At 38.3% G+C, this 25102-nt stretch overlaps 5 protein-coding genes across 7 annotated transcripts; 1 reads left to right on the top strand and 4 right to left on the bottom strand.

Annotated features, from left to right (window-relative positions):
• Window positions 1–242: 242 nt before the first annotated feature.
• On the bottom strand, window positions 243–4866 carry LOC117620397 (trehalose-phosphate phosphatase A). Its single transcript, XM_034350583.1, has 13 exons — window positions 4520–4866; window positions 4163–4228; window positions 2729–3055; window positions 2487–2627; window positions 2318–2389; window positions 2059–2184; window positions 1877–1933; window positions 1663–1764; window positions 1437–1514; window positions 1250–1319; window positions 1067–1137; window positions 892–984; window positions 243–798 (listed from the first exon to the last, which is right to left on the bottom strand). Exons 3-13 carry the CDS (start codon window positions 3020–3022, stop codon window positions 745–747), a joined length of 1158 nt encoding a protein of 385 aa, XP_034206474.1. The 5' UTR covers window positions 3023–3055; window positions 4163–4228; window positions 4520–4866; the 3' UTR covers window positions 243–744.
• Window positions 4867–7922: 3056 nt separating this feature from the next.
• Window positions 7923–10891, bottom strand: LOC117617951 (BAG family molecular chaperone regulator 7). Its single transcript, XM_034347591.1, has 3 exons — window positions 9773–10891; window positions 9244–9534; window positions 7923–8562 (listed from the first exon to the last, which is right to left on the bottom strand). The coding sequence occupies exons 1-3, from the start codon at window positions 10424–10426 to the stop codon at window positions 8332–8334; spliced, it is 1176 nt and encodes a 391-aa protein (XP_034203482.1). The 5' UTR covers window positions 10427–10891; the 3' UTR covers window positions 7923–8331.
• Window positions 10892–14056: 3165 nt separating this feature from the next.
• Window positions 14057–14601, bottom strand: LOC117618430. Its single transcript, XM_034347998.1, has 2 exons — window positions 14499–14601; window positions 14057–14374 (listed from the first exon to the last, which is right to left on the bottom strand). The coding sequence occupies exons 1-2, from the start codon at window positions 14571–14573 to the stop codon at window positions 14057–14059; spliced, it is 393 nt and encodes a 130-aa protein (XP_034203889.1). The 5' UTR covers window positions 14574–14601.
• A 2143-nt stretch (window positions 14602–16744) lies between these two features.
• LOC117619860 (E3 ubiquitin protein ligase RIN2-like) lies at window positions 16745–21810 on the bottom strand. Of its 3 annotated transcripts, none has more exons than XM_034349912.1 (13): window positions 21659–21810; window positions 20763–21172; window positions 20229–20306; window positions 19945–20031; window positions 19722–19843; window positions 19546–19642; window positions 19326–19431; window positions 18965–19134; window positions 18727–18864; window positions 18583–18650; window positions 18251–18481; window positions 17341–17722; window positions 16745–17184 (listed from the first exon to the last, which is right to left on the bottom strand). In XM_034349912.1, exons 2-13 carry the CDS (start codon window positions 21018–21020, stop codon window positions 17128–17130), a joined length of 1794 nt encoding a protein of 597 aa, XP_034205803.1. In that variant the 5' UTR covers window positions 21021–21172; window positions 21659–21810; the 3' UTR covers window positions 16745–17127. The 3 variants fall into 3 exon arrangements, with proteins under 3 accessions (XP_034205803.1, XP_034205801.1, XP_034205802.1); XM_034349910.1 differs by having other exon boundaries at window positions 20763–21185; window positions 21659–21809; XM_034349911.1 differs by having other exon boundaries at window positions 18977–19134; window positions 21659–21806.
• Window positions 21811–22731: 921 nt separating this feature from the next.
• On the top strand, window positions 22732–23223 carry LOC117619861. The gene has a single exon (XM_034349913.1). It carries the CDS (start codon window positions 22846–22848, stop codon window positions 23014–23016), a length of 171 nt encoding a protein of 56 aa, XP_034205804.1. The 5' UTR covers window positions 22732–22845; the 3' UTR covers window positions 23017–23223.
• The last annotated feature ends 1879 nt before the right edge of the window (window positions 23224–25102 follow it).

Genomic DNA, 25102 nt, shown 5'->3' with positions numbered 1-25102 from the left:
CCAAGAGTTGTGACAGTGCGCATGAGGGGAGGGACTTTTCCCATCCCTGTACCTGTTTGCAATGTCCCCTGTCTCTATTCCTCTCACCATGTAAAAGGTTTTTGAGGGGTGCGTCGACAGATTCGGTTTCATTTATCCACAAAATTAGGTGCAAAAAGCATAAAAGTTTCAAGGGCAACAGCAATTAGAGATTGATCATGGTTGTTAAAGAAACATCTTCATGCCTAATAATGGCCTACGCATTTACAATAAAATACTACCCATCAAATTCATACTTCTGATTACAAGTGCTTCTTCACCTTCATCCATCCCTGACATAAGTTCTATGGAGAAAAGAAACTTTCTGGTTGGGCCTCATCATAGAATCAAATTACCCATTTTACACCAAGTCCAACAAGTAATGACCCCATGAGGGATATATTATACTTTAACCAAAATCCAAGAGGAGTGGAGAAAAATAAAAAGAAAAAGAAGGAATTAATAATTAATACATTTCAGAAAGAAAGAAGAAAAGAATCAAGGCAAGAGGAATTTACAATTGAGGCACAAAGCTTTTCACGACCAAAAAAGGCAAGAAGCTATGAGCACACAGACGAAAGCGAGGTCTTCTTCCAAGCAAAGCCTGCTCCCCAAACCTCTTGTTGGTATACTTTTTTTCTTTCTAGACAACTTAAAATAAGTAGGCTGCTTTCATCGTATAAGCATGTCAAGATTATCTCTTCTATGTAAAATCTATGCAGTATTTTATAGAGCACTTGACTTCCTCCACATCACCAGTGACTTGAGAAACTCCATCACCTACATAAATTACACAAATTAATCAAAGTTGGGGGCTGTGTGTTACTTTAACTTCAAAGGTACTCAGAAATTCTGTGCATAAGGGAGCTATACCTCTGAGGGTTCCCTGAGAGAGTAAAATGCATTGCTTTCCTTGGGCACAGCAGAGACTAAAATGCCATAACCTCTGTTTCCTTCCCTCAAGACCTGTTACAGTCCCATTAAGTTAGTTCAATTGATTTGGTAGAAGTCCATCAAAACACCTCCTAATGACACTTCCAGATTTTACCTTGAACGCATCTTCATCCGTGCGGTCATCTCCAATATATATTGGGAGCACATCTTCGCAATCGCTTAACCCTGATAAAAAAAAATTTTCATTGTAGCACAGAATAAGATGGAATTCAATGATTTCCTCAGCGTAATACTTTAATAAGAGCAAGAGATATGAAATACCAAAAGAAATACTCACCAAGAGATTCAAGTAAAAATGTGACGGCCTTCCCTTTGTCCCAGTTTATCATAGGTCGTACCTCTAAAACCTACAAACACAGAAACAGAACAAAAATAGATTGAATGAGAATTACCATAGCATAAACAGATTAATATAAAAGCCGAAACTAAGATAGATCAGCTTGCATTTTGGCTTTAAAGAATACCTTCCGCCCATGAGTCAAACGGAGACGTGGGTAGTCTTTAAGAATGTCGTGGACACACTGTGCAACTGCAGGCCAACTCTGAAGAGAAAGTAAAAAATAAGTAAACATAACGAAAATAAAATGAATAACAAAAGAAAAGGCTCCCTCTGCTAAGTTTATTTTTCATATAAAAAAGAAAAACCTCAAAGTCATAATTAATCAAGTTACTACTCTTAAAAAAGACTACCTTCTCATCTACATTGCGGTAATGTACAGAGACACAGAACTTATTATTCTCAACTTTAGCCCCTTCAATGTCTTTGGTACTTCCAACAAGGGATTCATAAACCTGGTCAAGAATAAAAACCAGAACGCTATCTTGTCATTTTCTACAGAGAAGAAAAGGAAACTTGTAGGTTATTGCACGGATGCACGCTAATGCAGAGAGGAAATTGACTAACCTCGCCAATCATAGGTAAAAATTCAGCTGCAGGCTGGAACAAATTAACATCCTTACCCTGCATTCACCAAACAAAAATGATAAAAGGACAGAATAAATAAAAAAACACAAACCAAATGTATATTTTGTGTGTGTGCGTGTGTGAGAGAGCATGAGAGAGAGATAGAGCTTGTAGTCAATTACCGGTTTGTCAGTAGTCCTAAAACCATTTCTGTGGTCATCAGAGGTAGATTGTCTACCAGGGCCCATTATGTCCATCCCATGACTACCCGCATAATAGAGTTCTTTTAGTCCTACAAACTCATATACCTGAAAGAATAAGGCATAGGACATGGAGTGGTCAAATTCAGAAAGCACCCTTAAAGATGGTTGAAAGATAAACAAACAGATGATTGCCAAAGAATATGTCATGACATCATTTAAGACGCAACCTAAAAATCACCTTGTCATGGCTTCTTCCACTAATAATTGCTGTTGGGAAATGTTTTGCCACCCTTCTTACAGCTGCGCGCATCTGCAAAGATTAATACATCTTTGATGAGCAAGTAGAGTGAAGAAAAAAAGAGGGTTAAGTTTTAGACGAAAAATATACACTATTTAGATATTCTTACAGCATCCGACATAAAGGCACAGTCAGGGTTATCTACAATTGGTGAAAGAGTCCCATCATAATCCAGAAATAATGCTATTCTCTTGCCCTTGGCATAATTGGTGATTTGTTCAAAGTATGTAAGTGCTGATGGATACTTAACCTGCAAGATTAGACAGAAAGATGTGGAGTACTGCATAAATAACTTAGAAATTTGTCAAACCCAATCAGGGTTGAAACACACAGGTAGAAAAAAATTATTACCATCCAAGTGTGATAAGCAATATCAGCCTCATTTGCCACAGGCTCGTTGTTAACATCCTTTGTTATCTTTCTGTGAGGAGGCGAAGAAGATTTCATAGCATCAAGCCAAGAGTTAGAGCGGACATCATCAAGTAATCCAGCCTTTCTCCTAGGGATTGTTAGGATTAGACCTGCAGAAAAAGCTGCTCCAGGAGGTGAATATTGTAACAGGCTGGAAGGTACACCAAGTCTTGACTTGCTCAAGGGTGTAGGATCAGTGAGAACAGGAGCAGCATGATTTGATTTCAGGTCCATCGGATCCAGATTCAGTTCTCTTCTCAGTTTCCTCTATCGAACCAGACAAATAGGGAACTCAGCAATTAGCTCAAGGGGAAAAACTAGAACTTGAAGGCTTTCCAAACTACTTGTACTAGTGCTATTGTATTAAAAAGCATAGAAACGTCCAGCATGACATGGATCAGAGGTTTCAATCAGTGTATGATTGAACTTGATCAAATTGTAGAACGAACCAACTGTGTTAATGCATAAATCACCTACATTATTATACGCAGACACAGAGGAACACAAAAAAATATTGCAGATTCTTCAGCGATGGATATGACACAGAATATCTAGAAGTGTTTGGTACAGCTGATATTTGGTTACAGAAAAATATGTGATCAGTAGCTGCATATTATAAGAAGCTCCCATGTCCCACATTGTTGGGGGGGAAACATATCATGTACAACCACAAAAAAAAGGGCCTACATGAAACATGGAATCTTTAAGCTTTGAAATAGACAGAAAAATGGACCACCAATAGGAAAAGATTATATACTTTTCAAGCATACAAGGGTAGAGGTTGTGTGGTTACTTTCTGTTTCTGGGCATTCTTGAAAATACCACCAAGACCAAACCCAAGGGTAGAGATTGCCCAAGAAAACATTATGACTTCAACGATTATGACTTTTCTTTTTTAATTTCCCTCGCTTTAGAATAGTTTACGCGATTACGACATGAATCGGCATTTGACCAATCATTTGCATAGAAGCAAAGAAAATAGAAAATAAAATGGAATTGGAGTAAAAAAATAAAAGACGAAAACAAAGAACGATATCACATCAGCTCAACAGAAAACAACTCAATGGGAGACAATGTTGACACAATCCGTTTTGGCGGTTAGAAAAACTTAACTAGGAAATAACATCTTAATTAACTAACACAGGGAACTGGGATATTAGTTTCATATTCGTAAATCTGAATTATTAAGAGAACCTAATTCTCATGAGTGATAAAAATAAAAACTTTATTAACTAATAAGCTCTTAAGAGCTGAAAGGTTCCTCCTTTCTAATAAGCTCTTAAGAGCTGAAAGTTTTGAATTCATTTTCAAATAACATTATGTGAGAAAGCTCAACATAAAGGAGAAGAATAAGATGAGGAAACGACGACGTACCCAATTTGAGGAATTTCTATCCGAAATGCTAGGCAGTCTTCGAAATGCCGGGGCGGATGCGGAAACCTTCAAAACCAAATTATCAAATTAAGCAGGAGCCAATAATAACAACTGGTGAGGCTGATGGAAAAATCCAAAATGCTCTGTTTGGCAGCCAAGAAAACAGAGGAAAACGAAAGGGGAAAGCAAGAAAGAAAGAAGCATTCTTCACCGGCAGCCCCTTAAAACAAATGACACAGCCTCAGCTTTGAAAAAAATAAGAAAAGGTATTATATTCTCGGCGGCCAAACAGATGACTTAGAAAGGTAGGCGCTTTAAAAGAAAATGACAAGAACAACAACGATTGTAAACATTCACCTTAATCCGCAAGCAACGAGCTGCGCAGAAAATCGAAAATAATAGGAAAAAAATTTGGTGGAGAATCGGGAATCAAGCGCCCAATTAGAAAAGAAACTAATAAAAAGGGCAAAAACGTATAGAACCAGAAATCAATGGAAAGGCAACGAGCGAGCCAAGAAAGAGAGAGAAAAGAAAGAAAGCCCTCAAATTTAGAGTCTTGTATTTATAGCGTTTCGGGTCACCCACGAGAAACTTGCTCCACAATCCAACCCGGCAAAACCCCAAAAGACCCGAGACGCCGTCGCAGCTCCGCTCGTGTAGCAGACGAGGTTATGGAGGGCGCGCGTGGGATTTGGCTTGAGGGGTGCGGAGAGTGGATTTTGGTGGCGGGGTTTAATAAAATAATAGCTTCGGTTTGTAACTGAAAAGGAAAAATAAAATACTTGAAAAAGAAGAGGGAGTTAGTGGGGGCCAGAGGATCAAAGGGGGACACGTACGGCGGGAGTTTCGTGGCAAAGCGTGTGAGGACACTTGTGATCGAGTCGGAGCTGACGTGGCCACGTTGTAGAGCGGGGCCCGCCACTTAAGTGCTGGAGGTGTATGAAACGTGTCGTCGCTTTCAGGGGCCAAGTTGGTGGTCGTCGGTGGCGGTGGGTCTGTCTGTCTTGTTGACAATAATAATACCCAAAAGAGGTTGGTCCCACGTGGCGCTGAGAGGGAGATGGCGGGCCTACAAGTCTTTCATTGGCCACACGATTGAATTGCGTGGCATCTGTGGACCCAATGAGCGAGAAAGACGTGGATGATATGTATAGCAAAACGACATTGCTTGATGCGTATCTGCACGTGCTTGAGAGAGAAACTCTGGCCTCTATTTTTTTGGCTTCAAACAAAGATTTGGGCACTTGTTTTACCTCTTCTCATCCACCTCAATAGACTTGATTGATCGAAAGCTCAAACTCAAAGCACAATTAGCAAATTGATGAACCGTGCAATTTACTTCTCATAATATCTAATTAACTATAAAGAAATTTTCGAAACCTCGTCCATGAATTTACTCAAATAAGATGTATAGTCTTCATGATTTTTCATTTGTTACGTTTTGTTATGCTTGCTTTTTACTTTTCATATTATTCCAATGAATTAATATAAATTTATAAATTAACTTAAATACTAGTCGTATTTTTTTTATTTGAAAAAAAACCTTATTATAGGCTCTAACGCTTGCATTATATGTATCACATCAATCTTAATTGATAATATTGAATTATACGTTATATACAATCAATGTATTGTATTGGCATGATAACGACGACACCAATAGTAAACCAAAATTTTATTAATACTATGATTAATACATGTTGGAAAATAATTTTTATCAATTGAGTTATCGAATAGAATACCATTAAGTTCATAGTTTTACAACACAAGATACAAGACCACACTCGTCCAGTCTCATTTCTAATGTCCACGCGGAATGGAAGCAACATGTCGTACTATGAATGACTTGGTTGGGCACACGTGTGGGATCGGGCGGGGCCCGTCCGAGCTGGCGACACATCTTTGTTTTACTAGTCAAAGACAGTGACAGCAGAGAACCAAAACAGGAAATGGAAACCACGAGGAAGATTGTTAGAAATTTAATTTCATTTATTAAATAATCATATAAAAAAATAAGTTAAAGTTGCCTCTTCCAGAGGTTTGACTAACTATTTTCTCTGTAGGTAATTTATGACTGATTTTATTAAAAGGGCAGGGTGGGGCCAAGTGGCAGTTAGTACTTGGTGGTCTCGTACAAGCGACGACGGAATCTCATTTTCAACGCCGTGAGATGCGGTTTAAATAGTTAGGCTCGGGATTTTATAGATGTTACTATTTTTAGCCCTTTTTCCCCTTTAATTTGCTATTTTAAAACTATTACAATGAAGCTTGCACGTCTGCTAGCAGCAGCTAGAAACAAAAGACATTGTTAAATTTAGTTAATTTAATTTAATTTAATTTTTGTGTGTTTGTGATAGAAAATTACGTTATTTTATCAATTTGATTCAGAACTAGGAAATATGATGATAAGTAGAAAAATTCAATGTAATTTTTATTGGATCTTGTTTTTAATGCTCATGAATTGTTATTTCATGCTTGAAGATACATATGGTCTTAATAATATAGTGAAGAAGATTCGGATGTGAGTGTAAATTTTTTTCTCTTTTTCTTTTAGTGAATCGGTCGACATAAATTTTAAAAAGAAACTACTCGAATTAGTTTAAACAAACAAATCGAGTTCTAGTAGACTTGGCGACTTTTTGTTGTAGTAGAAAACCAACAAATTATTATATGAAGAAGAACAATTTCGTAGCTTCTTTTATTGTGTACAAACCGAGTGTTGCTGTTTTCACAAGTTTATGCCATTGAATAATAGATTAAAAGATTGTGAGTTTTCCTGGAAATTGGTTGAAACAATGAAAACGTGTGCTCATGGGCTTTTGACAAAATGGAAACTTATAAAAAGCCATAAAGTCCAATAAAAGTCACATTAAATATATAACATAATGGCGTGACCTAATTGAATTATAGAATCTTCCAGGCTTTTTCTCTGGTGCTGTGTGGTCAAATGACTGAAGAGTGTTCGGTGCGATTGCGCATTGCATAACACGAAAGGTCGATGAAAAGTTCCGTTTGTAGAAAAAGTTGCAGCCTCCTCAACCTCAACTACCATCTTAACTGTATATGTTTATAGTTTTTTTATTGGTTAACTTAATATAATTAATTATAAGGCACAAAGTTTTCTTAATTCCCAAGTAATAGCGTTTTGTGTTGACTAAGCCTAGTTGTTTATGTGTTCTACGTGCAGGAATATTAAAAGATGATCACTTCCGTTGGGCAATGAGTCAATGACACCACTTGTGACCTACTACTTTTATTTTTACTGCACAAAAATACAGATTTATTTAGAAAAATAATCAGTCGACATTCATTTCCCCTGATTGGCTGAATGCATAATTTTGAAGTATAATCCAAGTATGGGCTTTTTGACTGAATTGCAAGTAATTTATTTTGGTTGCATATTTTGGCACTATAAAATTGATTTTTGGGTCAAAATGCCAAGATGGGCTCCAGTATTAATTCCAAGGTTTTATTATTATTTGAAAGTTTCTGTGTTGGGTCAAAGCTAGAGGCACCGGGACCAAGAACAGTGGATTGCGCGTTTTTCTCACTACAGAATTCAAACCCAAGTTTAATTCCATACCGAAAAAATAATAAATACACAAGACAAATAAAATCAGGTCGGGGCCAGAGGTCCCCCACCCAACTAAGACCAAGAGCCTGGCTCCCTAGTTGACCAGAGAGGAGAGGGTCCAAATTTAAAGTATTTGGGTTCAACCATGACCCAAATTTAAATGCTATTGGGCTTGAACAGCTATTATGATCATCCCTTAAGGGGATAAGTAAATTAAGCAAAAAATGCAATCATTTGGATGGGCCTCCTAAGAGAAGCCCAACACAGATTTACACGTTACCTAACTTTCTTGCATCTGCTCAAATACAAGTGGAGCAAATGAACCACTTGAGACATGGATGCTAAGGCTCTGCCACGCATGTTATTCAAGGTAGTTCACAACAAAGGATTTGCTAGATTTAGAAAACCAAATATATAAACGCAGCACTTCAAAGATCATACAAGTCTTAAGCACAACGAGGGAAACCAAGGGTACATCTTGCTAGTAGGAGAACAACATCTAGTTTTAAATTCCTCAGCTAGGCTACATCTCTCTAGTAACAGCTACAACAAGAGACACCTCCGAATGGAGGTCATCGGTCACCTTCCCGTGCACTTACAAGCATGCCTCGAAGGTATTAGAACTGTTCTCTTCACGCTCCAGCATTTGGACAACCTGCGCCACACCTTCAGCAATTTCCCTCTGAATGACCCCATCTGGCATATCAAAGGTCCTCCTCCTCATGGAGAGTGATTTTCCAGCAGGCTGGGGATCAACCACGTCGAGCATTGCTTCCAGCTCATCCACCATCGACCTCTTTGCAGCTCGCACCATTACATCAGCGCCCTAATATATCCAACGCAAATTGGCAAAACCCCATTACATTCAGTAACTTAATCATTGCTTTTACATGGGGTAAAACAAAGTGAAACAAGGAACCAAACAAGTGTTCATAATTAGAAATACCAAATTGTGCGCAAGTGTGCATGTATGAGACATTGTTGCCAACAATAGAAAGATCAAGGGTTGGTTGATAACACTTCGATCATCTAATATTGGAGTAAAAAATTGACATTTTGTCAAGAACATATTGCAAAATCAGTTTTATGTTAGGTAATGTCTTCCTTGATTCTCACACATCTTTTGACCAAATAAAAGTTCAATACATGCTGAAGAAACAAAAAAATCATAAAAAGACGACGTCAATTATTCAACAAGGTTCTAACAGAAGTGGTACTAATAATCATCAAACAAGTATCGTAACCAGAGATGATGTCGTGTTCATTAATTTCAGTAAGGAATTAGATTAATCTTATTATGTAAAATTATGAGAATTTTGTCTGAACAGAACACACATCCACATTGCCTAGCAACTGCACATTCAAGTTATGAGAATCCTACAACAACATATATTGTTTAAAACAGCAACATTGTCCTCTCCAATTAAAGTTTTTAGGATTTAGTGAAAACCATGAGTTTGAGATTCACATTTTTATACATGCCAATGACAGATATCACTCAAGTTACCTCAATGGCATCAACAGTGAGGAGCAGAACAATGATTCTTTCAGTGAACCTCTGACGCTCTGCTGCGTCATGAGCTACACGGCGGCGGTAGGAGAAGTTATTGAACAATGCTCTGATCTCCTTCAACTTGGACTTGGCAACTGCCAGATCTCTAAGGGCCCGGAGAGCCTGCGATCTGCGGATCAGATAAGCTCTGAAAGTCATCTGTATCATCATTGCTGCATCTTGAGGAGACAGCTCCTTCCTCTTACCCTTAGCCCTTCCAGTAGCTCCAGCTCTCTTTGCAAAAGCCTACCTCCATCATCAAAAATTTATATTACTAAAGTGAAATGTTCACACTGACCCAACATAAACTAATCAGATTTATAACTACATTTTGTTTTGTTTTTTTTAACATAAGTAAGAAAGAATCAAATCCTATGAAACCAACATTCATTTTTGGCTAAACTCACTACAGTCTAACAATTTTAAGTCATATGAGATTCAGCTCAATAACTAATGCAGGGCTTAAAATGTAACCTCACATTACCTGTCTTAGAACGACAGCCCCATGATCAACAAGCTCTTCAATCTCCACCAGACGCGTGTCCCTCCCTTCCTTCTTTTTCTTCTCCTCCTTCTCCTTCGTTTCGCTGCTGTCACTTGCATCATCACCATTCGATGCTGTGAACGTGTACTTGCGCGAGATCTCTCCCTTCCCTTCAATCTCAGCCGTCCATCTGTACTTCTTGTCAGTCGCCTCTTTCTTCTCCGCCTTTTTCTTATGCTTTCCCTCTTTGATCTCCGTCGTCCATCTGTACTTCCGTTCAAGGCCGTGCTTCTCGGGGCCCTTGATCTCCGCCGTCCACGTGTATTTCCGATCCCCACCCGATTTGACCTTGGCCAGCCGATCAAACTGCGACTCCAGCTCACTGACTCGGTCGCTCAGGCTCTGCAACAAGATCTCACTTCCGAGCCTCTCAACTCGCTGAATCAGCTTGTACGACAGAAGCGACGGCGTTTTGATGGGGCTGGGAGGACTGAAGAAGTCCAGAGCGTAGCCGAGCTCGTAATCCTCCTCAACATCTTCGAAAAATGAAGGGAAAGGTAGAGCTTTGGGAGCGAAAATGGAGGTTGTTTCTCGGAGAAGAAGGGGAGGGCTGTAGTAGGGCTCGACGAGCTCGATCCTCCTGAGCCAGCTCATGGCGCAGCTGAGCGAACACGGTGATAACTCTGTGAGTCAAACTGAACGAGTTAAAATGATTGGTTACGCGGGTAAGGCCTTCTTCTCTGTGATGTGATATCGATGGGATTACTGAAGATGTTGAAAGCTGAGGTTAAAACGAGTTACGAAAGAAAAAGGCGACAAATTTGTGAAAGGTACGAGGAGCGTCAAAAAGGATGAGGATAATGTCAAGGGTAGAATTGGAAATTCGACCTAGGAAAGGAGCTGGTGTAGGTTGATGACTCGGATCGGCGTCGAAGATGAGATTCGCCGCGTAATTAAGGTGGGTGCATGGACGGAAATGGCCCCAAGGGGATGTCGAATTTACAGCGACATGAGAATCTCTGACTGGACAATCGCAATAGTGTGCGAAATCGAATAATGGTGGTGTGGTGGGCATGTGGAGTCTGTGATTTTTCTGACCCCACGTGAGGCTTTCGGCGCCGAACATGTTATGCTATGTTAGTCCTAGTCCACTGGACTCGGTCTAACTCTGGGCTCGCTGGGCCTTATCTACTTGCACTGTGGAAACCCGATTTCCAGCACAAATTAAATTAGAAGTAGACCGAAACTTAACCTTTGTTTCAACAATTTAAACGACACCCGACGATGCGGAGAAGAGTGTAGCTCAAGTGGTTAAGAGTTATATTTAAATGGTCTGTGTTCGAGTTACCCAACCATTGTGCAATTTCATTTAGTTGTACAATTTGTCTTTATTGAAATTTACCTAGTAATAGTGTGCTACCTCGTGTTTGAATAGGCACAACAATTTCAAAGAAATTGGAAAGTATTAGATGTCATGTTAATGACATGTTTATTTACTTGGAACGGGAGAAGCAACGAATCGAAGAATCGACTAATCGAGTAAGTCAGCAGCATGGGAGGAAAGGAAAGGGTACGAAATCGAGTAATAATCCCCTAATAATTCCAGGTAAGGAAGCATGCATGCATAAGCCCTTTCTGATAAAATTAGGAAAGGGTGTAATTGTCATTTTAAGGAAAAAAAAAAAAAAACACCGACGTGTCCTTGGTGGGAATAGGAATAATAGGCCCACTACCCAATCATCAACCGCCACTTCCCACTAATATAAAAGTAGAGGCCTATCAAAACGCTTCAAAGTAACCGCTACCCTCTTCCCATAATCTTTCTCACTCAGTCAGACACACGAACGATGCCGAAGAGATCCTTAATTTTGCAGAAGAAACTGAACGAAGTGGAAGCCCAACTCAACCATGTCCTCTCTCTTCCGCCAGAAGATCCTTCGACGACCCCATGCCGCCACCAACTTCAGTGTTATGACATGGAGCAAAGGCTCGCCTTCGTGAAGACTCTGCTGTGCGCTGAGATGGCGTCCCATCCATCGAAGCCCCACCACTTGAAGCACATGGCTTGGAGGCTCGGGGAACTCGAGAAAATCTTCCATGACTGGAACAGTTTCACGTTGACCTCCGCGGAACTTGATCAATATCATGTGGATCATGATGGTAATGGTGATGGTGATGACGGCCGTTCGACATGTTCTTGCACCGAATCCTGCCTCGACGACGACGACTGCAAGACATCGACTGATGATAGCCTGATTGGCTCGCCGTCGAAGCGTAACGAAGAGGCGGCAGAAGGAGGCTCTGAAGTTGAAGAAAATAACAAGGAAATGCCGATGGTGGTGTTTAATAATTCTGTTTTTGAACACGATGAAGGTGAGGAGGAGATGAAGGAAAAGGTGACTGAAGATGAGGAAAGAGATGATGTGGTAGAGGTGATGAAGAGATCATCATCAAATAGAATATCAGAAGAAGAAGTAGAGAGGAAGAGAGGGAGTAGTGGGGTTGGGATGACGTGCGGGGCAATGGTGACAGGGTGGATGCTGGGGATGGTTTCCATGGGACTGGTGATGTTGTCTTCTGCAGGTTTCCTCTTTCCATGTGGAGGAGGAGATCACCAATATGGAAATTTTCTTATTCCTACTTAACTTTCCTTTTTCTTTTTCTCTGTGTTTATTGAATAGTACATGCAATATGTACATGTACTCCTGGATATTACTCAAAACGATAACGTTTTTGGGTTCTTTTGTTGTGCTTGCAATGCAAGGTTACTTAATAATTCAAAGAATTGATTGTTTAAACTTGTGAAGTTATGCATTTAATTTGATATAAGTGTTTTTTTTTTAATGGATTATTCAAATAGATTAGGATTGTAAGATAGTTAGAGGTTTGCTAATACACTTGTTTTTCGAGTTGTCGTATGCTAATTAAGGTGTAATTAGAATAAGTATATGCAGATTTTCATGGGGGATTAGTCATATCATGGAATGTGTGGAGAAGATTGTGGCAAAATGCATGTGATTTTGTAGGGGATCAATGTGCTTCGACTCTCATACGCCTTATGGGAATTTTGGGGATTGTATTGAACGGCTTAAGAACAGAAAGCGCCTTAGATAGATCAACATAGGACGCTGAGTTCCACAACAACAACAACAGTATTAATTAGCTACTAGCTAGTAGATATATAATATATGTTTCTTTCTAGTTTAGTAAGAGAAGCAAACTAATTGAAGACCAAATGATGATGTGATCTGAAGATGTAATTTTAAGTTCTTTTGTTGTGAATGGGCGGTGTCTGATGTGGTGGGTTATAATCTGTAAACACCACATTGTTTTCTACTTTGTCATTACTCTTGGAATCTACGGCTTCTTTATTAACAGATAGCAGCACCGATCTCCTCCTCCTTGCTTCTTCCTACATACAACATAAACATATGCATACCAAACATGTTAACATGTCCTTTTTTTTTCTTCTCTTTCTTTCTAATTTTAAGTGTTCATGACTAACTTCTATGATGCCTGGTAAGATCTGTGCTTTTGAGGTATATGATCTCATCAGGCATCCAAATCCAGCACCAGCCAATTCCCCTCATGGATTTCATGCATATATATGTATATACTTATATATATGTGTGTGTGTGTGTGTGTGATAGACCAGTCCCTGGTCTGGCATGCAATTATTTAATTGCAACGTGTACACAGACAAATTACCCTATTGTCGCTCTCCAGAGACATAATTAAAGAGAGAGTTCCTGATGAGGAGGTCCCATAATCTCTGTGCTTGCTACCACATCTAGCTAAGCTAGTCCAAGGTCCCATAATCTCTGTGCTTGCTACCACATCTAGCTAAGCTAGTCCAAACCAATTAAAGTAACATCACTCCAAAAAGCCTTGCATAATGATTTACCTTGTTAGTGGTAGTAGTACTTGTTGCTTTAAGCAAACCCATGTGATGACCAGAAGACTCTACAATCTGATCACCTCCGGCCTTTTCCATCCCTATTCAATCAAATCACAACCATAAGAAGATCTTTCGATCGTCAATAAATACATTGATAAATTAACATCTAGGTGCACAAAACTGGAGATATCAGCATGGAACAAACAAGTATATGTTAAGTTGTAGCACTTTTAGATACGCAGAGAGTCCTGAGAGATACATCAGATTCCAAGCCTATTTTAAGCTCTTGGTTTCTGCATATACTCACAAAAGCCGTGAGACATAACTCTGGCTCATATTTTTAAAGAGAAGGAAAAAAGATAGACCAGAAAAATAATGAATCAAGTTCAGTTATGGGATGGAGGACGTGTTCTTGGTCTTGAATAATCTGAGTAAATCCCAGGACTAGTAGTTTTGTCCCCGTGATTCTTGTCACGATTAATCTTGCGCGGCACAGGCCAAGAAACTGAAACAGGAGGCTTATTAACTGGAGGAACACCTGATTTTTGTGCTCTGCTTGTGAACTTCAGTCCCTTTGTAGCTCGAGTCATTGAGTCTTGAATGATTGCACCATGACCCTTTTCAGCTGCACCATCTTCCTTCTTAACTGATCCTCCAGTTGAATCCATTCCAAGCCTAAACTTTTCCACAACCAGCAACACACCCTGAAGTTTAACATTGAAAAAGCATGCATAAGTTTTTGAACTAATTTTATACATGAAACTAATAGTCGGATGAAACTAGGGGAAAGTTGTGAATTTGAAAACCCTGAAACATAAAATAACAAACCTTGCCAGACTGCTGGAGTGACGCACCAAAACCCTTATGGCCAAGCCCAAAATAGCGAGCCTCACATGCATGCATGGACAGACACAGAAGAACGATCAAGAAAAGAGAAGACATGATGATGATTATGAGATTGAAATTACTCTAAATTTCAAGATTGAGAAGGAGCAGCTAGAAACAAACTAGTCTGTTTCAAGCTTTGATTTAAAAAAATATATATATGGAGCTAGCAAGCAAGGGTTGCCAAGAGAAGATGTTGCTGATAGTGAATGAAGAGACTTATGCAGAAAGAAAAACGAAGGTCTTAGAGGCTTGCATCACTTAGCTTGTCCACTAAAAGAAATTAAAACAGGGGCCACCAAAACAGAGACCACCCACAGAGTAGCTGGATACTTAAAAGCTTTGAGAGAGAAACATATATATGTTTGTTGGGGCCGGACACATATGAGAAAATTAAGCCTCAACTTATTAATCGGTTTAAGCAAAAGTGAATTAATTTAATCAGGATTATGACCATACACAGAAATAAAACAAATAATCAAACAGGACGCATGCATGCTTCCTTCAGTTGCGGAACATGATTTGTAAAGTCTTTGTGTTTCCAACTTCTCATGAATCAATCAACAGTACGACATAGTACTTCGTGTCCAACAGAGAAATTAGGTTTGTTGCAGCTGGGATATTACTATTAGTCAATTCCTATGTTCTGCACTTAAAATTTGCACTGTAACCATATCATTAATCAAATAAATATAGTAATTTGTTGCATTTTTATATGATTTATAGAACATTATTGTACACAAATATAACACCTATCCCAATATCTATCTTTTGCTCCTCATGCTTCACCCCAATTCGCATCGAATTAAGACGTTGCTTTCCGGTCAAGGAAAAGTTTTTATGGTCCCAACTAAGCAGCACAATCTTTTAGACAGCAATGTGCTCTGATCTGAAATGAACAATCTCAAAATCTCAGAGTAAAAGTATGTGATCAGTAAAATATATAACACAACAAGTTTTGGAGTTATGTCGTTGTAAATTCGAACTTCGAAGCATCATTGTCGGTAGGGTTTATAATATAGAAAAGACCAAAAGGCACAAAAGAAAATACACATGGAGGAGATGTAGGAGTAGGAAGTAGAATGACGAAGTTAGAGAGAGAAGCTGTTGATTTGTTTGTATCGAAAACCTCCTCAATTCTTTCCGTCAGATTTCTCATGCTTGTCGCTCCGTGTCTGTTGCAACTTGCATGCATTTGCTCTTCTCTTGCCCACCTTACTCTGCACAAAAACAAAGGGTTAGTTAAATTTAAATCATCAAAACAGTAACTTCATGGAAGTTGAATGTGTTATTTAATTACCTGCACATATGGAAATTCACCAACTTCTCGTGGTTGCCAAAGGACAAGAGCTGGTAACAGACAGAAGACACTGTTTTGAGTAAAAAAACAGGGGCATAGGGACATTTAAATTATTTTTATGGTAAAGTGGGGAAGAACCACATAGAATGGGAGGCCCTCCCCACACTAAAAATGGCTGCAATTGTCAATAACAACATAGACCGCATTAACAACCCCATTGACAATGACATGTAGTGTCATTGGAAACCATATCAAAGAATTCAGGTGAGAGTGAGACCACAAAAGGACAAAGTTAGAATATAGATTAATTAGTTGGGAATCAAGATTAGGGTGTGTATTAATCTGACCGAACCAACTAAACATGCCGTTTCAAAACCGTAATGACTAATTCGATTTCATTTTGAGTAAGAAAAAAGTCAAATAATTTAAAAATCGAACCGGACAAATTTGCTTTGGATAGATTTTTTCTTTCTTTCTTAATTAATAGATTTTAACCAAAACTAATATGGTGTTAGCCAAAGTCGATTGCACATAAAGCCATCACTGACTACTGTACATTATTCAAAATTGGCACTAATATTAATAGATAGAAAAGTCAAATCAGAAGAAAATAAAAAATGGGTTAGGTTGGTTTAATCAGAGCTTGACACGCGCAAACCATGGCTTATTGACGTTGACTTTTTGCAGAAGTATTGCAGCTTAGACAAACCAGCCCTCGGCGTTTGTGCTTTGACGAAACAACCCACCTCCTGCCCTCTACAAACCCAACATTCTTGGGCGACGCAGCGCCGATGTCGTTTAGCCGGCGTTTCGCCGTTTGACTACTTTTACCTCCTGTCGTTCTACTTCATAATCTTCACACAACAGAGCAACTTTATACTACTAAGGCTGTAAAACACCACCACACTTGTTGATGAAGAAAACAAATACACAATTGATTAACGAAAGAGAGCACAAAGGAGATTTTGTCTAAGCACTAAAACTTGTGTGGCCGAACCAACTGAATGGCGAATTCAAAACCACATAGGAAAATAACCTCCTATCCATCTGTAACCATACATCAACATTGAAAATTTATTTTTCACAGGGAATTACAAAAAAAAGTAACTATACTTGTGCCTCTTTCCTTCTTCCTCTCAGTAAAAGTGATTCGGTGAGCTGCCTTTATGTACACTGGGGGATACAGAGAAAGATCTGTGGGTATTTAGACAACCTCAACTACTTCTTGAGTAGTTTTCAACACATTACAACAAAAGAAGATACAAAGCCTTGTCATATTTGGAGAAGATTATTCACAGTAACCGTAACAGAATTTGTTCGCTGCAAATCCTGCAAAATTCAATACGTTATAGAATATAAAATGAGAGTAGAAACCCAAAGGAGAAGAACAAGGCTTCAAATGCAATGTTTATAGGTTGACATTTGGCAATATACTCCTATTAAAATAATAAAAAGACAATTGTGTTGTTAAAAAACAAACTGTACCTGGAAAATTAGGTCATCCGGCATATGAGGCAGAACTTCCCTCACTGTCTCAGCCATAGCAAGTATGTTTGCTAGGTTGTCATTCACAGTACGTGTGGGAGTTCTAATATGCAAGCTCCGTGCTCCTCCATGGTATCTTCCATCATCAGCAGGAGGATTAGATGGACCAGTTGCAGCAACCTGAGAGGGACTCATAGGCCATAGGCTCCAAGCACCATCTTCAAGGGCCGTCTGGGCATAAGTTTCTCCGACAGATGCAAGATGCCTCATCATCATCTGAACTCTCCCCAGTCCAACAGATCCGATAGCAGTAGAAGGACCTGCCCCATCAACTCCCTCACTTGGCCAATTATGCAACCAATTTGAATCCAGTCCTGCACCCCTATGCGGCATAAAGAAAAGCATGATATGTTATAATATTTGAATTTTTTTCTTTCTGAAAATGACAACCAATTTACAAGTGTATTTATTCTCTCATATATTTCTTTTCTTGTACAGCACCTAGCAGATTCAAGAACAACAGCAACAGAAAAAATTGGTTGCTTTCTATCACTCCCAATCAAATAGTTTAAGGGAGAAGCTAGGAGGAGTGCTCTGGTCGTTATACATAAACTTTCAAGAAAGTTTATGCAACCAACCAGAGTATTGTACCTTTTTCTGTATGTGCTGGAATCCAGCCACCAAATGAAATTTAGAACAGCATGCAAACCTGAATAAAAGTTTTCCAATCTAACTTGAATATGTAGATGATAGCTGGTCTGATTGTACAGTTGGTGGCTGTTGGACCCCAAATCGGGGTTTTAGTCTTTCAACAAATTATAATTTATAGCACCATCTCTAGCCTCAGTAACAAGTTGACAGAAGTTTTCTTTAAGCATAAACTACAGTAATCCTAGGTAAGGAAGCATACCTCCATGGACCACCTTCTGTAAGATTCTGAGCCTGATTGGGGAATGCGCCAGTAGGTATTGTATGTCCAGAACTATTTTGTCGATCAAGTCCTGAACTTATTTGACGAGCAAGCTGCTCATCACTTGAAGTTTCTTCATTGCGGGGATGTACTTCATTTTCAGTTCTGCCTACAAAAAGTGGCTTGCGACAAGTTGGACATGAATATATCTCATTCAAACCTTGGTCCAACCTGCAATTATTAATAATTTTCATTATTTTCTATAAGGCATCACATGCTCTAAAATAAAAATAAAGGAAAAGCCAGGGTTTAATAAATAACATGAACCATACCAAGATCTCAAGCACGCAAGATGAAAAAGGTGGCTACAGTGTAGTTTTTTAGCCTTAGCCATAGGTTCCTGATATTTTCCGAGTAAGTTAGGGAACCAAGAGAAAACTGAATGGTAAATAATTAGAGAAGAAAACCAAGCATACCCTACAAATTGCACATTCATCATCATATGTTCGTAGTTCTTCAGACGTTGCATCTGGAAGTGCTGCATGAAGAGCGCCTAAGGCTTTTCTTAGTTTGACGAACCCTTTTATACGTTTTACAATTGCACTTAGCAAGGCCTGCCCAATAATGAATACATAATTAGGAAGAAGATGATATTGGGGCATCAAGTACAAAAGAAAATAAATGTTCAAATAGAAAGTAGAATGAAATATTTACACAAATATTTACACGTATGTTTAGAAAAAGGATTGCATCCACAAGATGGAATGCCATGCCATGAAGCCACCAAATATGCACATAGTGACCAAGTGCCATTAACAATGTTGCCATGTCTAGGACAAAGCCCAAATTCCGAGTAAGACTGCCTTTCCATTCCAACAATAAACCTGCATTCAGACAGCGACATGAAAACAGTTACTATTTTATTAAACACATATAACCCTGATTTACATCCTACAGGTCAAGTAATCTTTTACCCCATTAATAGGAGGGGAAAGAACACTGTACTACATAACATAAGAACACCCAAAAATCCCATTTGCAATGTGAGAAAAGAAATGTAAATTTGGAGAACTACCGGCAGCTGATGTATCAAATAATTTGGACCTCTCGCAATTTTCACTGTTCCATGCTGAATGATGAATCCATATATCAAGTAATTGAAATCCATGCACCAAAATAGCCTACAAAAACATTGTGACAAGTCAACCAACCCTCTCAACTAGAGTTCTAAAATTTCATAGAAAGCATGATGAAGTTATAAAATCTATTCATCAACAAAGTTGCCATGACATTACCTGCAGTGTTTCAAATGCAATGCTGAAAGGCTCAAATAATAGCAAGAGAAACATGGATAAACCCAGAGTTTTATATATCACCAGACACAGCCTTATCCTGCAAGCACCGAACAAGATAATATGAGGCATTCTAAGTAATACAGACTTATGCAACAACAAAGGGGGTAAAACAATACCAGAAAACATCAACAGTGAGAACCAACAATAACACTGAATACACACGAAAATATGACAATGGTGTGGCAGAAGGAGATGCATTCAATCGTTCAAGTCGATCTCTAGCCAAAGCTTGAAACATCTATACAAGTACAACACGCAAAAGATAGGTTAGAAGTAAGTTGTGCAGTTATATACTGAATCCATAAACACCATGTTCTTCATAAGTATCATGTCATATACCTTTAGAGAACAAAGAACAATCAACCAGACTGACCACAGGCCTGCATGATATATCGTAGGAGGAATAACCAGTGGTAGAAACGTGCCCTGTTTGATATTTATGGATGTGCACAAAGATATTATTGAACAATACATATTGGATAAAGGAGGAGTTATTGAACATAATTATAAAACAATTAAAACCGAAAATTTATCAAGTTGAAACAGTGATTCTCTCCTCATAAGAAGGAATCATGTTTCCTTCTCCCATTTATAAGTAACTGACCACAAGTTAAAGCACTTACCTTGTAAATAACATAATTGATAAGGCGTTCGACCAATTTGCGAGTTTCAGAAGGATACAACTCCACAAAGAATATAGTCTGCAAATCAGAAACAGAAATCAGAATAAGCTAACCAACCTTGCGGATATAAATTTCAGTTTCATCCAAGGCAAACAGAGGAAATGGAGTAGTTTAGTAGCTCCAACATTCTTTTTGCTTGTTTGAATAGTAACCATGGATATTGCATTTCAACCCTAATTGCATCTGGTGTCTTAAATCAAACTGACCACCACTAGAAGACACCATGTAGAAAACTTGTTTCTTATCATTACCTTCATCAAAGTGACACAAGAAAAGAAAGTAAATGCAATAACATGGGCAAACACTAGAACTTGTACCAAAAACAGTACCTCACATACAAAGAGCTTTGCACTAGGACCAATAAACTAATAAACCCACTGCACAAAATTTTCAATGCTCATCACCTCAGTTCATGCATCCATCAAACTAACAATTGTGTAACAACAGAAGTTTCAAAACGAGGTAGAAAATCACCTTGAGAAATAGAACGAGTAAAACAAATGCATTGAGTACAAAATTTGCCAGCAGTCCAACAGTGGCGTAAGAACCCAAAAGCAGATCAACTACATGTCCAAAATTGGCCGCAGGAATCAAATTATCTCCAATTAGTCCATCTGATTTTAGTTTAACTAAAGAAGTTTCTGTCCACAATTGGAGACCCGCAAAGCTTATCGCCGTACATACTGCAGAGATGGCTATATACCGCAAACCCATGTGTGACAAATTCAACATCTTTACTAATAACCAACTCCAAAATTTTCATCACCACCGAATCAGCATGATCCCTTGCTGACTTTGACCATAGATTGCCATTGAGTTAGCTTCACACACCACCAAGCATTAACGTCAACATACCATGGTAAATTCCAAGCTTACCAGATAACCTGCCGAGCAAAGCTACAATAATGTTCATTTTCTTGAATGGACAATTAATAACATTGAGACCACAATAATAACTATAACGTGCTGTTAGGATGCTAAAAAATGTGTAACTATGAGATTTAATTAAACAAAAAATTAGCTTTTAAAAACTAGAAAATTAATAACACTTTCAAAATTAATTAATTAATTACATTCGTGGAAATCGAAACCAGAATCGGCAACAAAATGTGACGAAATTGAAGTCCCCTAAACGATCGAGTTGCATACATACCCAAAAAAAATATAAACTCAATCAGAGGATCAATATTTTCTTCTAATTGCTATTATGAACTGCCAAAACATAAGATTGCGAAGCCCTATAATTCAAAGGCATGAAAACATGCGCAAAAGCTTTAAAATCAAAGCTGATTAGGCGAAATCAAGCATGAATCTTCCGCGTTTGGTATTAATTAAACGAGAAATAAGCAAAGATCGAGCGAATCACGGACCTGATTTGAGCTGAGACGACGCTGACGCTCTGCTAGCGTCGGTTGGGGGTTTCTGCAATTTTCACCCGCGTCGAGATTTTTTTCGCAGAAAAGAGAGAGAGAGAGAGAGAGAGAGAGAGAGATTTTATTTTCTTTAATTTCGGATTTTATATTTTGACTGTTGAAGAGAATATGCTGGGTCAATTTTTGCGCGAAGTGGAAAGCAAAAGCAATAGGCACCTTCCCCGACAGACAACGCTTGTTATTGGTTATTTTTATTCGTTTTTTTAACTTTTTATTGGGAGGAAAAAAGAAAAAAAAGAAAAAAAAAAAAACGTTTTGCTGAATATTATTACATTTTTGTATTAGAAATTTAAGTCTTCTCCCATTAAGAGAAAGTGTTGGTAATTACTATACCTAGAACCGAAAAGATTTTACTCCATACTTTTTCTTGGATCTTTTATGTTTTAAAATTAAAGTTTACACCCAAAAAACAGGTTGAAGATGGAGGTCATTGATTGAATTGAAAATTCAATCTCAATTTAGTGATTTTTCTTCTCACATAGGTTTAAGCTTTCAACCCACAAAGTCTGAGTAGATCCTACTATGCATTTATGAAAAATGGGTCTTATTAGAACTGCCTAATTCAATAATACTTTCTATTGTGGCGGTCAATTTAGTCGCAATAATTAGTTAAATAAAATTGATGGATTGAATCATATAAGGATATAGGATTTTCAATTATACTAACTTACGTATAGTTTAATATTATTATTTTTTCTTTCAAATATTAAAAAAATCTCAAAGTTGAATTCCCAAAACGCTATAGAAAAAAGAAGATGAATGAATTCCAATACACTATACAATATTTACGATAATAACTAATAATATTTGTTATAGTGAGATTGTTGAGTGTATTACCTCATTGCAAAAATATATTTGTTTATTCTTCGTAAAGAAACAAAGATTTTTGGGTTCATGTCGTGCTTGGGCTTTACAACTCGCCCGGATAATAACTGAATAAAATAATTGGAAAAATTGGCGCATTTGACAGTTGTACATGGATGACTGGGCACAAGTATAACTATTAAAAAAACGGCGAAAACGGAGAATTCCAGAATCTGAGAGCCCAATTCTTCCCCATAAAAACCCGCGTATTCAAATCCAAAACCCTAGAAATCGCAGGGGATTTTGTTGTGCCGATTGGGATGGGGATAATTAAGAGCAGCTTCTCCTTCATAATGGGCACAGTTGCAGGGGTCTACATCGCCCAAAACTACGCCGTTCCTAACATTAGGAAGCTCGCCGATACTGCCGTCTTCATTGCCAAGCAATACGAGGAGAAGTACCGCAAGCCCAAGAAGCGAGACGACGAATAGGATCATTGGTTGTTCTGCGACGCCGTTTCGAACCCAGGTTATCGTTTTGGGAAATTCCTTTTTTTAAATATTTGTTCTTGTTTTTCTGGGATCGGTACACGATGAGGAAAAATTTACTAAAGAAAGTGTTATAGATTATTTGTAATGAACTTGTTTCTTTCTGACTTCAATTTTAACCTTCAAATGAAAAATGTATATTCTTTTTCATTGTTATTGAAAAGTTGTGAAGGAGTTCTATAATTTTGTACAATTTATTGCTGCCGTGTCTGCATTTGTGTAAACATAGCTACATGTGAAGCTTTTGAGTCAATAGTAGCTGTTGCGCAAAGATGCCTTATGGATCATGATGCTTTTAGTGGAGAATCAAAGTTTTGCTTGATTGTACACACTTATTCTCGAGTGTCAAGTGAGAGTGTGCACTTTCACATAGTGAAAGTAGTCAGCTGTTGAGCAAAGATGCCTTATAAATCATGATGATTTTTTAGTAGGGAATCAAAGTTTTGCTTGATTGTACACACTTATTCTTGAGTGTCAAGTGAGAGTGTGCAGGTTCACATAGTGAAAGTAGTCAGCTGTTAGAGTTCAGCACTTTTAGCAGCTTATTTTAGTGGGTAATGGTTTAGAGACATATGTGTATGTATTACACATATAGTATTAATGAATGATATTAGATGCCAAGGTCCAAAAGTTAGGATAGAAACATGGAAGGCCGTTGGCAAAGAGGCCAAAGGGAGTATCAATACGCGCGGAGTGGGACTATCAGCCTTGGATATGAGGGTTGGAGAACTTTCAGTAGAGTGGGCACAATGTGTGGATTGACACAGTTGAGGGGCAAGAAGCTGGCTACTACTGTCAGGAAGGTCTGCTTGGCAATGGTGGTTTGCTCAACTTGGAGTGAGAGAGATAATAGAATCTTTAGGAATGAATCTTCTCCCCCTAACCCCCTTAAATGTTGTTGAATTCTTTCATCAATACAGTCAGGAACAGATGAGTTTCTTATGTTAATTTCCTCCTTACAGAGATGTTCCTCTGGAATGGGGTATCTGATGAAAGTTTGGTTGCCTATATTTCCGCTTCTAGCTGTTCTTGCTGCTGTTACAAATTTGTTTGGTTGCTCCCTGCTTGTTTAGGGTCTTTCTTTATGCTTGTTTTAGTTTGATGGCTCCTGTTCTATCCTCCTTCCCACCCCCACCCCACAATACCCCAACACCCAAAAAAAGAACAGAAAACACAGAGCACTTCACTGTGTTGTATATTCTAAATGGGCTGGATAACATTTAATATAAGATATTGAGGCCTGTTGTTCTGAACCCAGTTCATGCCTTTGTGAGTGAGAGATGACCCTAGCCCAGCCCAGCAAAGACAGTTTGTTTGGTCGCTAAACTACTGGGAACGTGTAAATAATGGAGAAAGCTTTTCGTCCCAAAAAAAAAAAGGGCAAAGCTCATCAGGTGAAGGCACTATTTACCTCTCTGTCATATCATATAGAAAGAGTCACAATGCAAAAAGGTCTAATGTGGCGGACGGGGTTAGGTAAAAAACTCTTATAAAAATAATCGTTTAGCAGCATATTGTTTGTGGTTCATATGCAATTGGAATCTGATTAGCAAATACTTAAAGAGGTGATTAGTTTAATCATAGTGCTTGAATTATTAAGTGAATCATGCGGAGCAGCCGGTATCTAATTTGTGGTGGATAAGAATTGGAATTGTTTATCTCAGTCGTTGTTGCTTATTGGGTGAAAGGCAACATGCCATAGAAAACGTAGCAAAACACGACACCATCCCACACTAAATATTCTTGCAATTGCTATAAAACCACAAACGCCACCATCGCTTTAAATTCTGTCCCCAGCAATGTTATTCTTTATTGCCATGTAATAATGCACCAAACTTTCTAATTATAAAAAGAAAATGGCAAATAAAAAGTTATTGTCGAGTGTGATTCTCTCCAGATCGTTTCTGTTTTTGGACTGGCTTATATTATTGGAAAGTTTTACCCATATTTGTTATATTGTTATTGAGATAACTCCTTTTACAGTATGTCTTCTTTGTACTTTTTATTCTTATTCATTTAATAAAATTCC

Source organism: Prunus dulcis, chromosome 2, assembly GCF_902201215.1.
Source record: "Prunus dulcis chromosome 2, ALMONDv2, whole genome shotgun sequence".
Taxonomy (NCBI): Eukaryota; Viridiplantae; Streptophyta; class Magnoliopsida; order Rosales; family Rosaceae; genus Prunus; species Prunus dulcis.
Note: the sequence above shows the minus strand (reverse complement) of the source record. Positions and strands in the feature narration are given on the sequence as shown.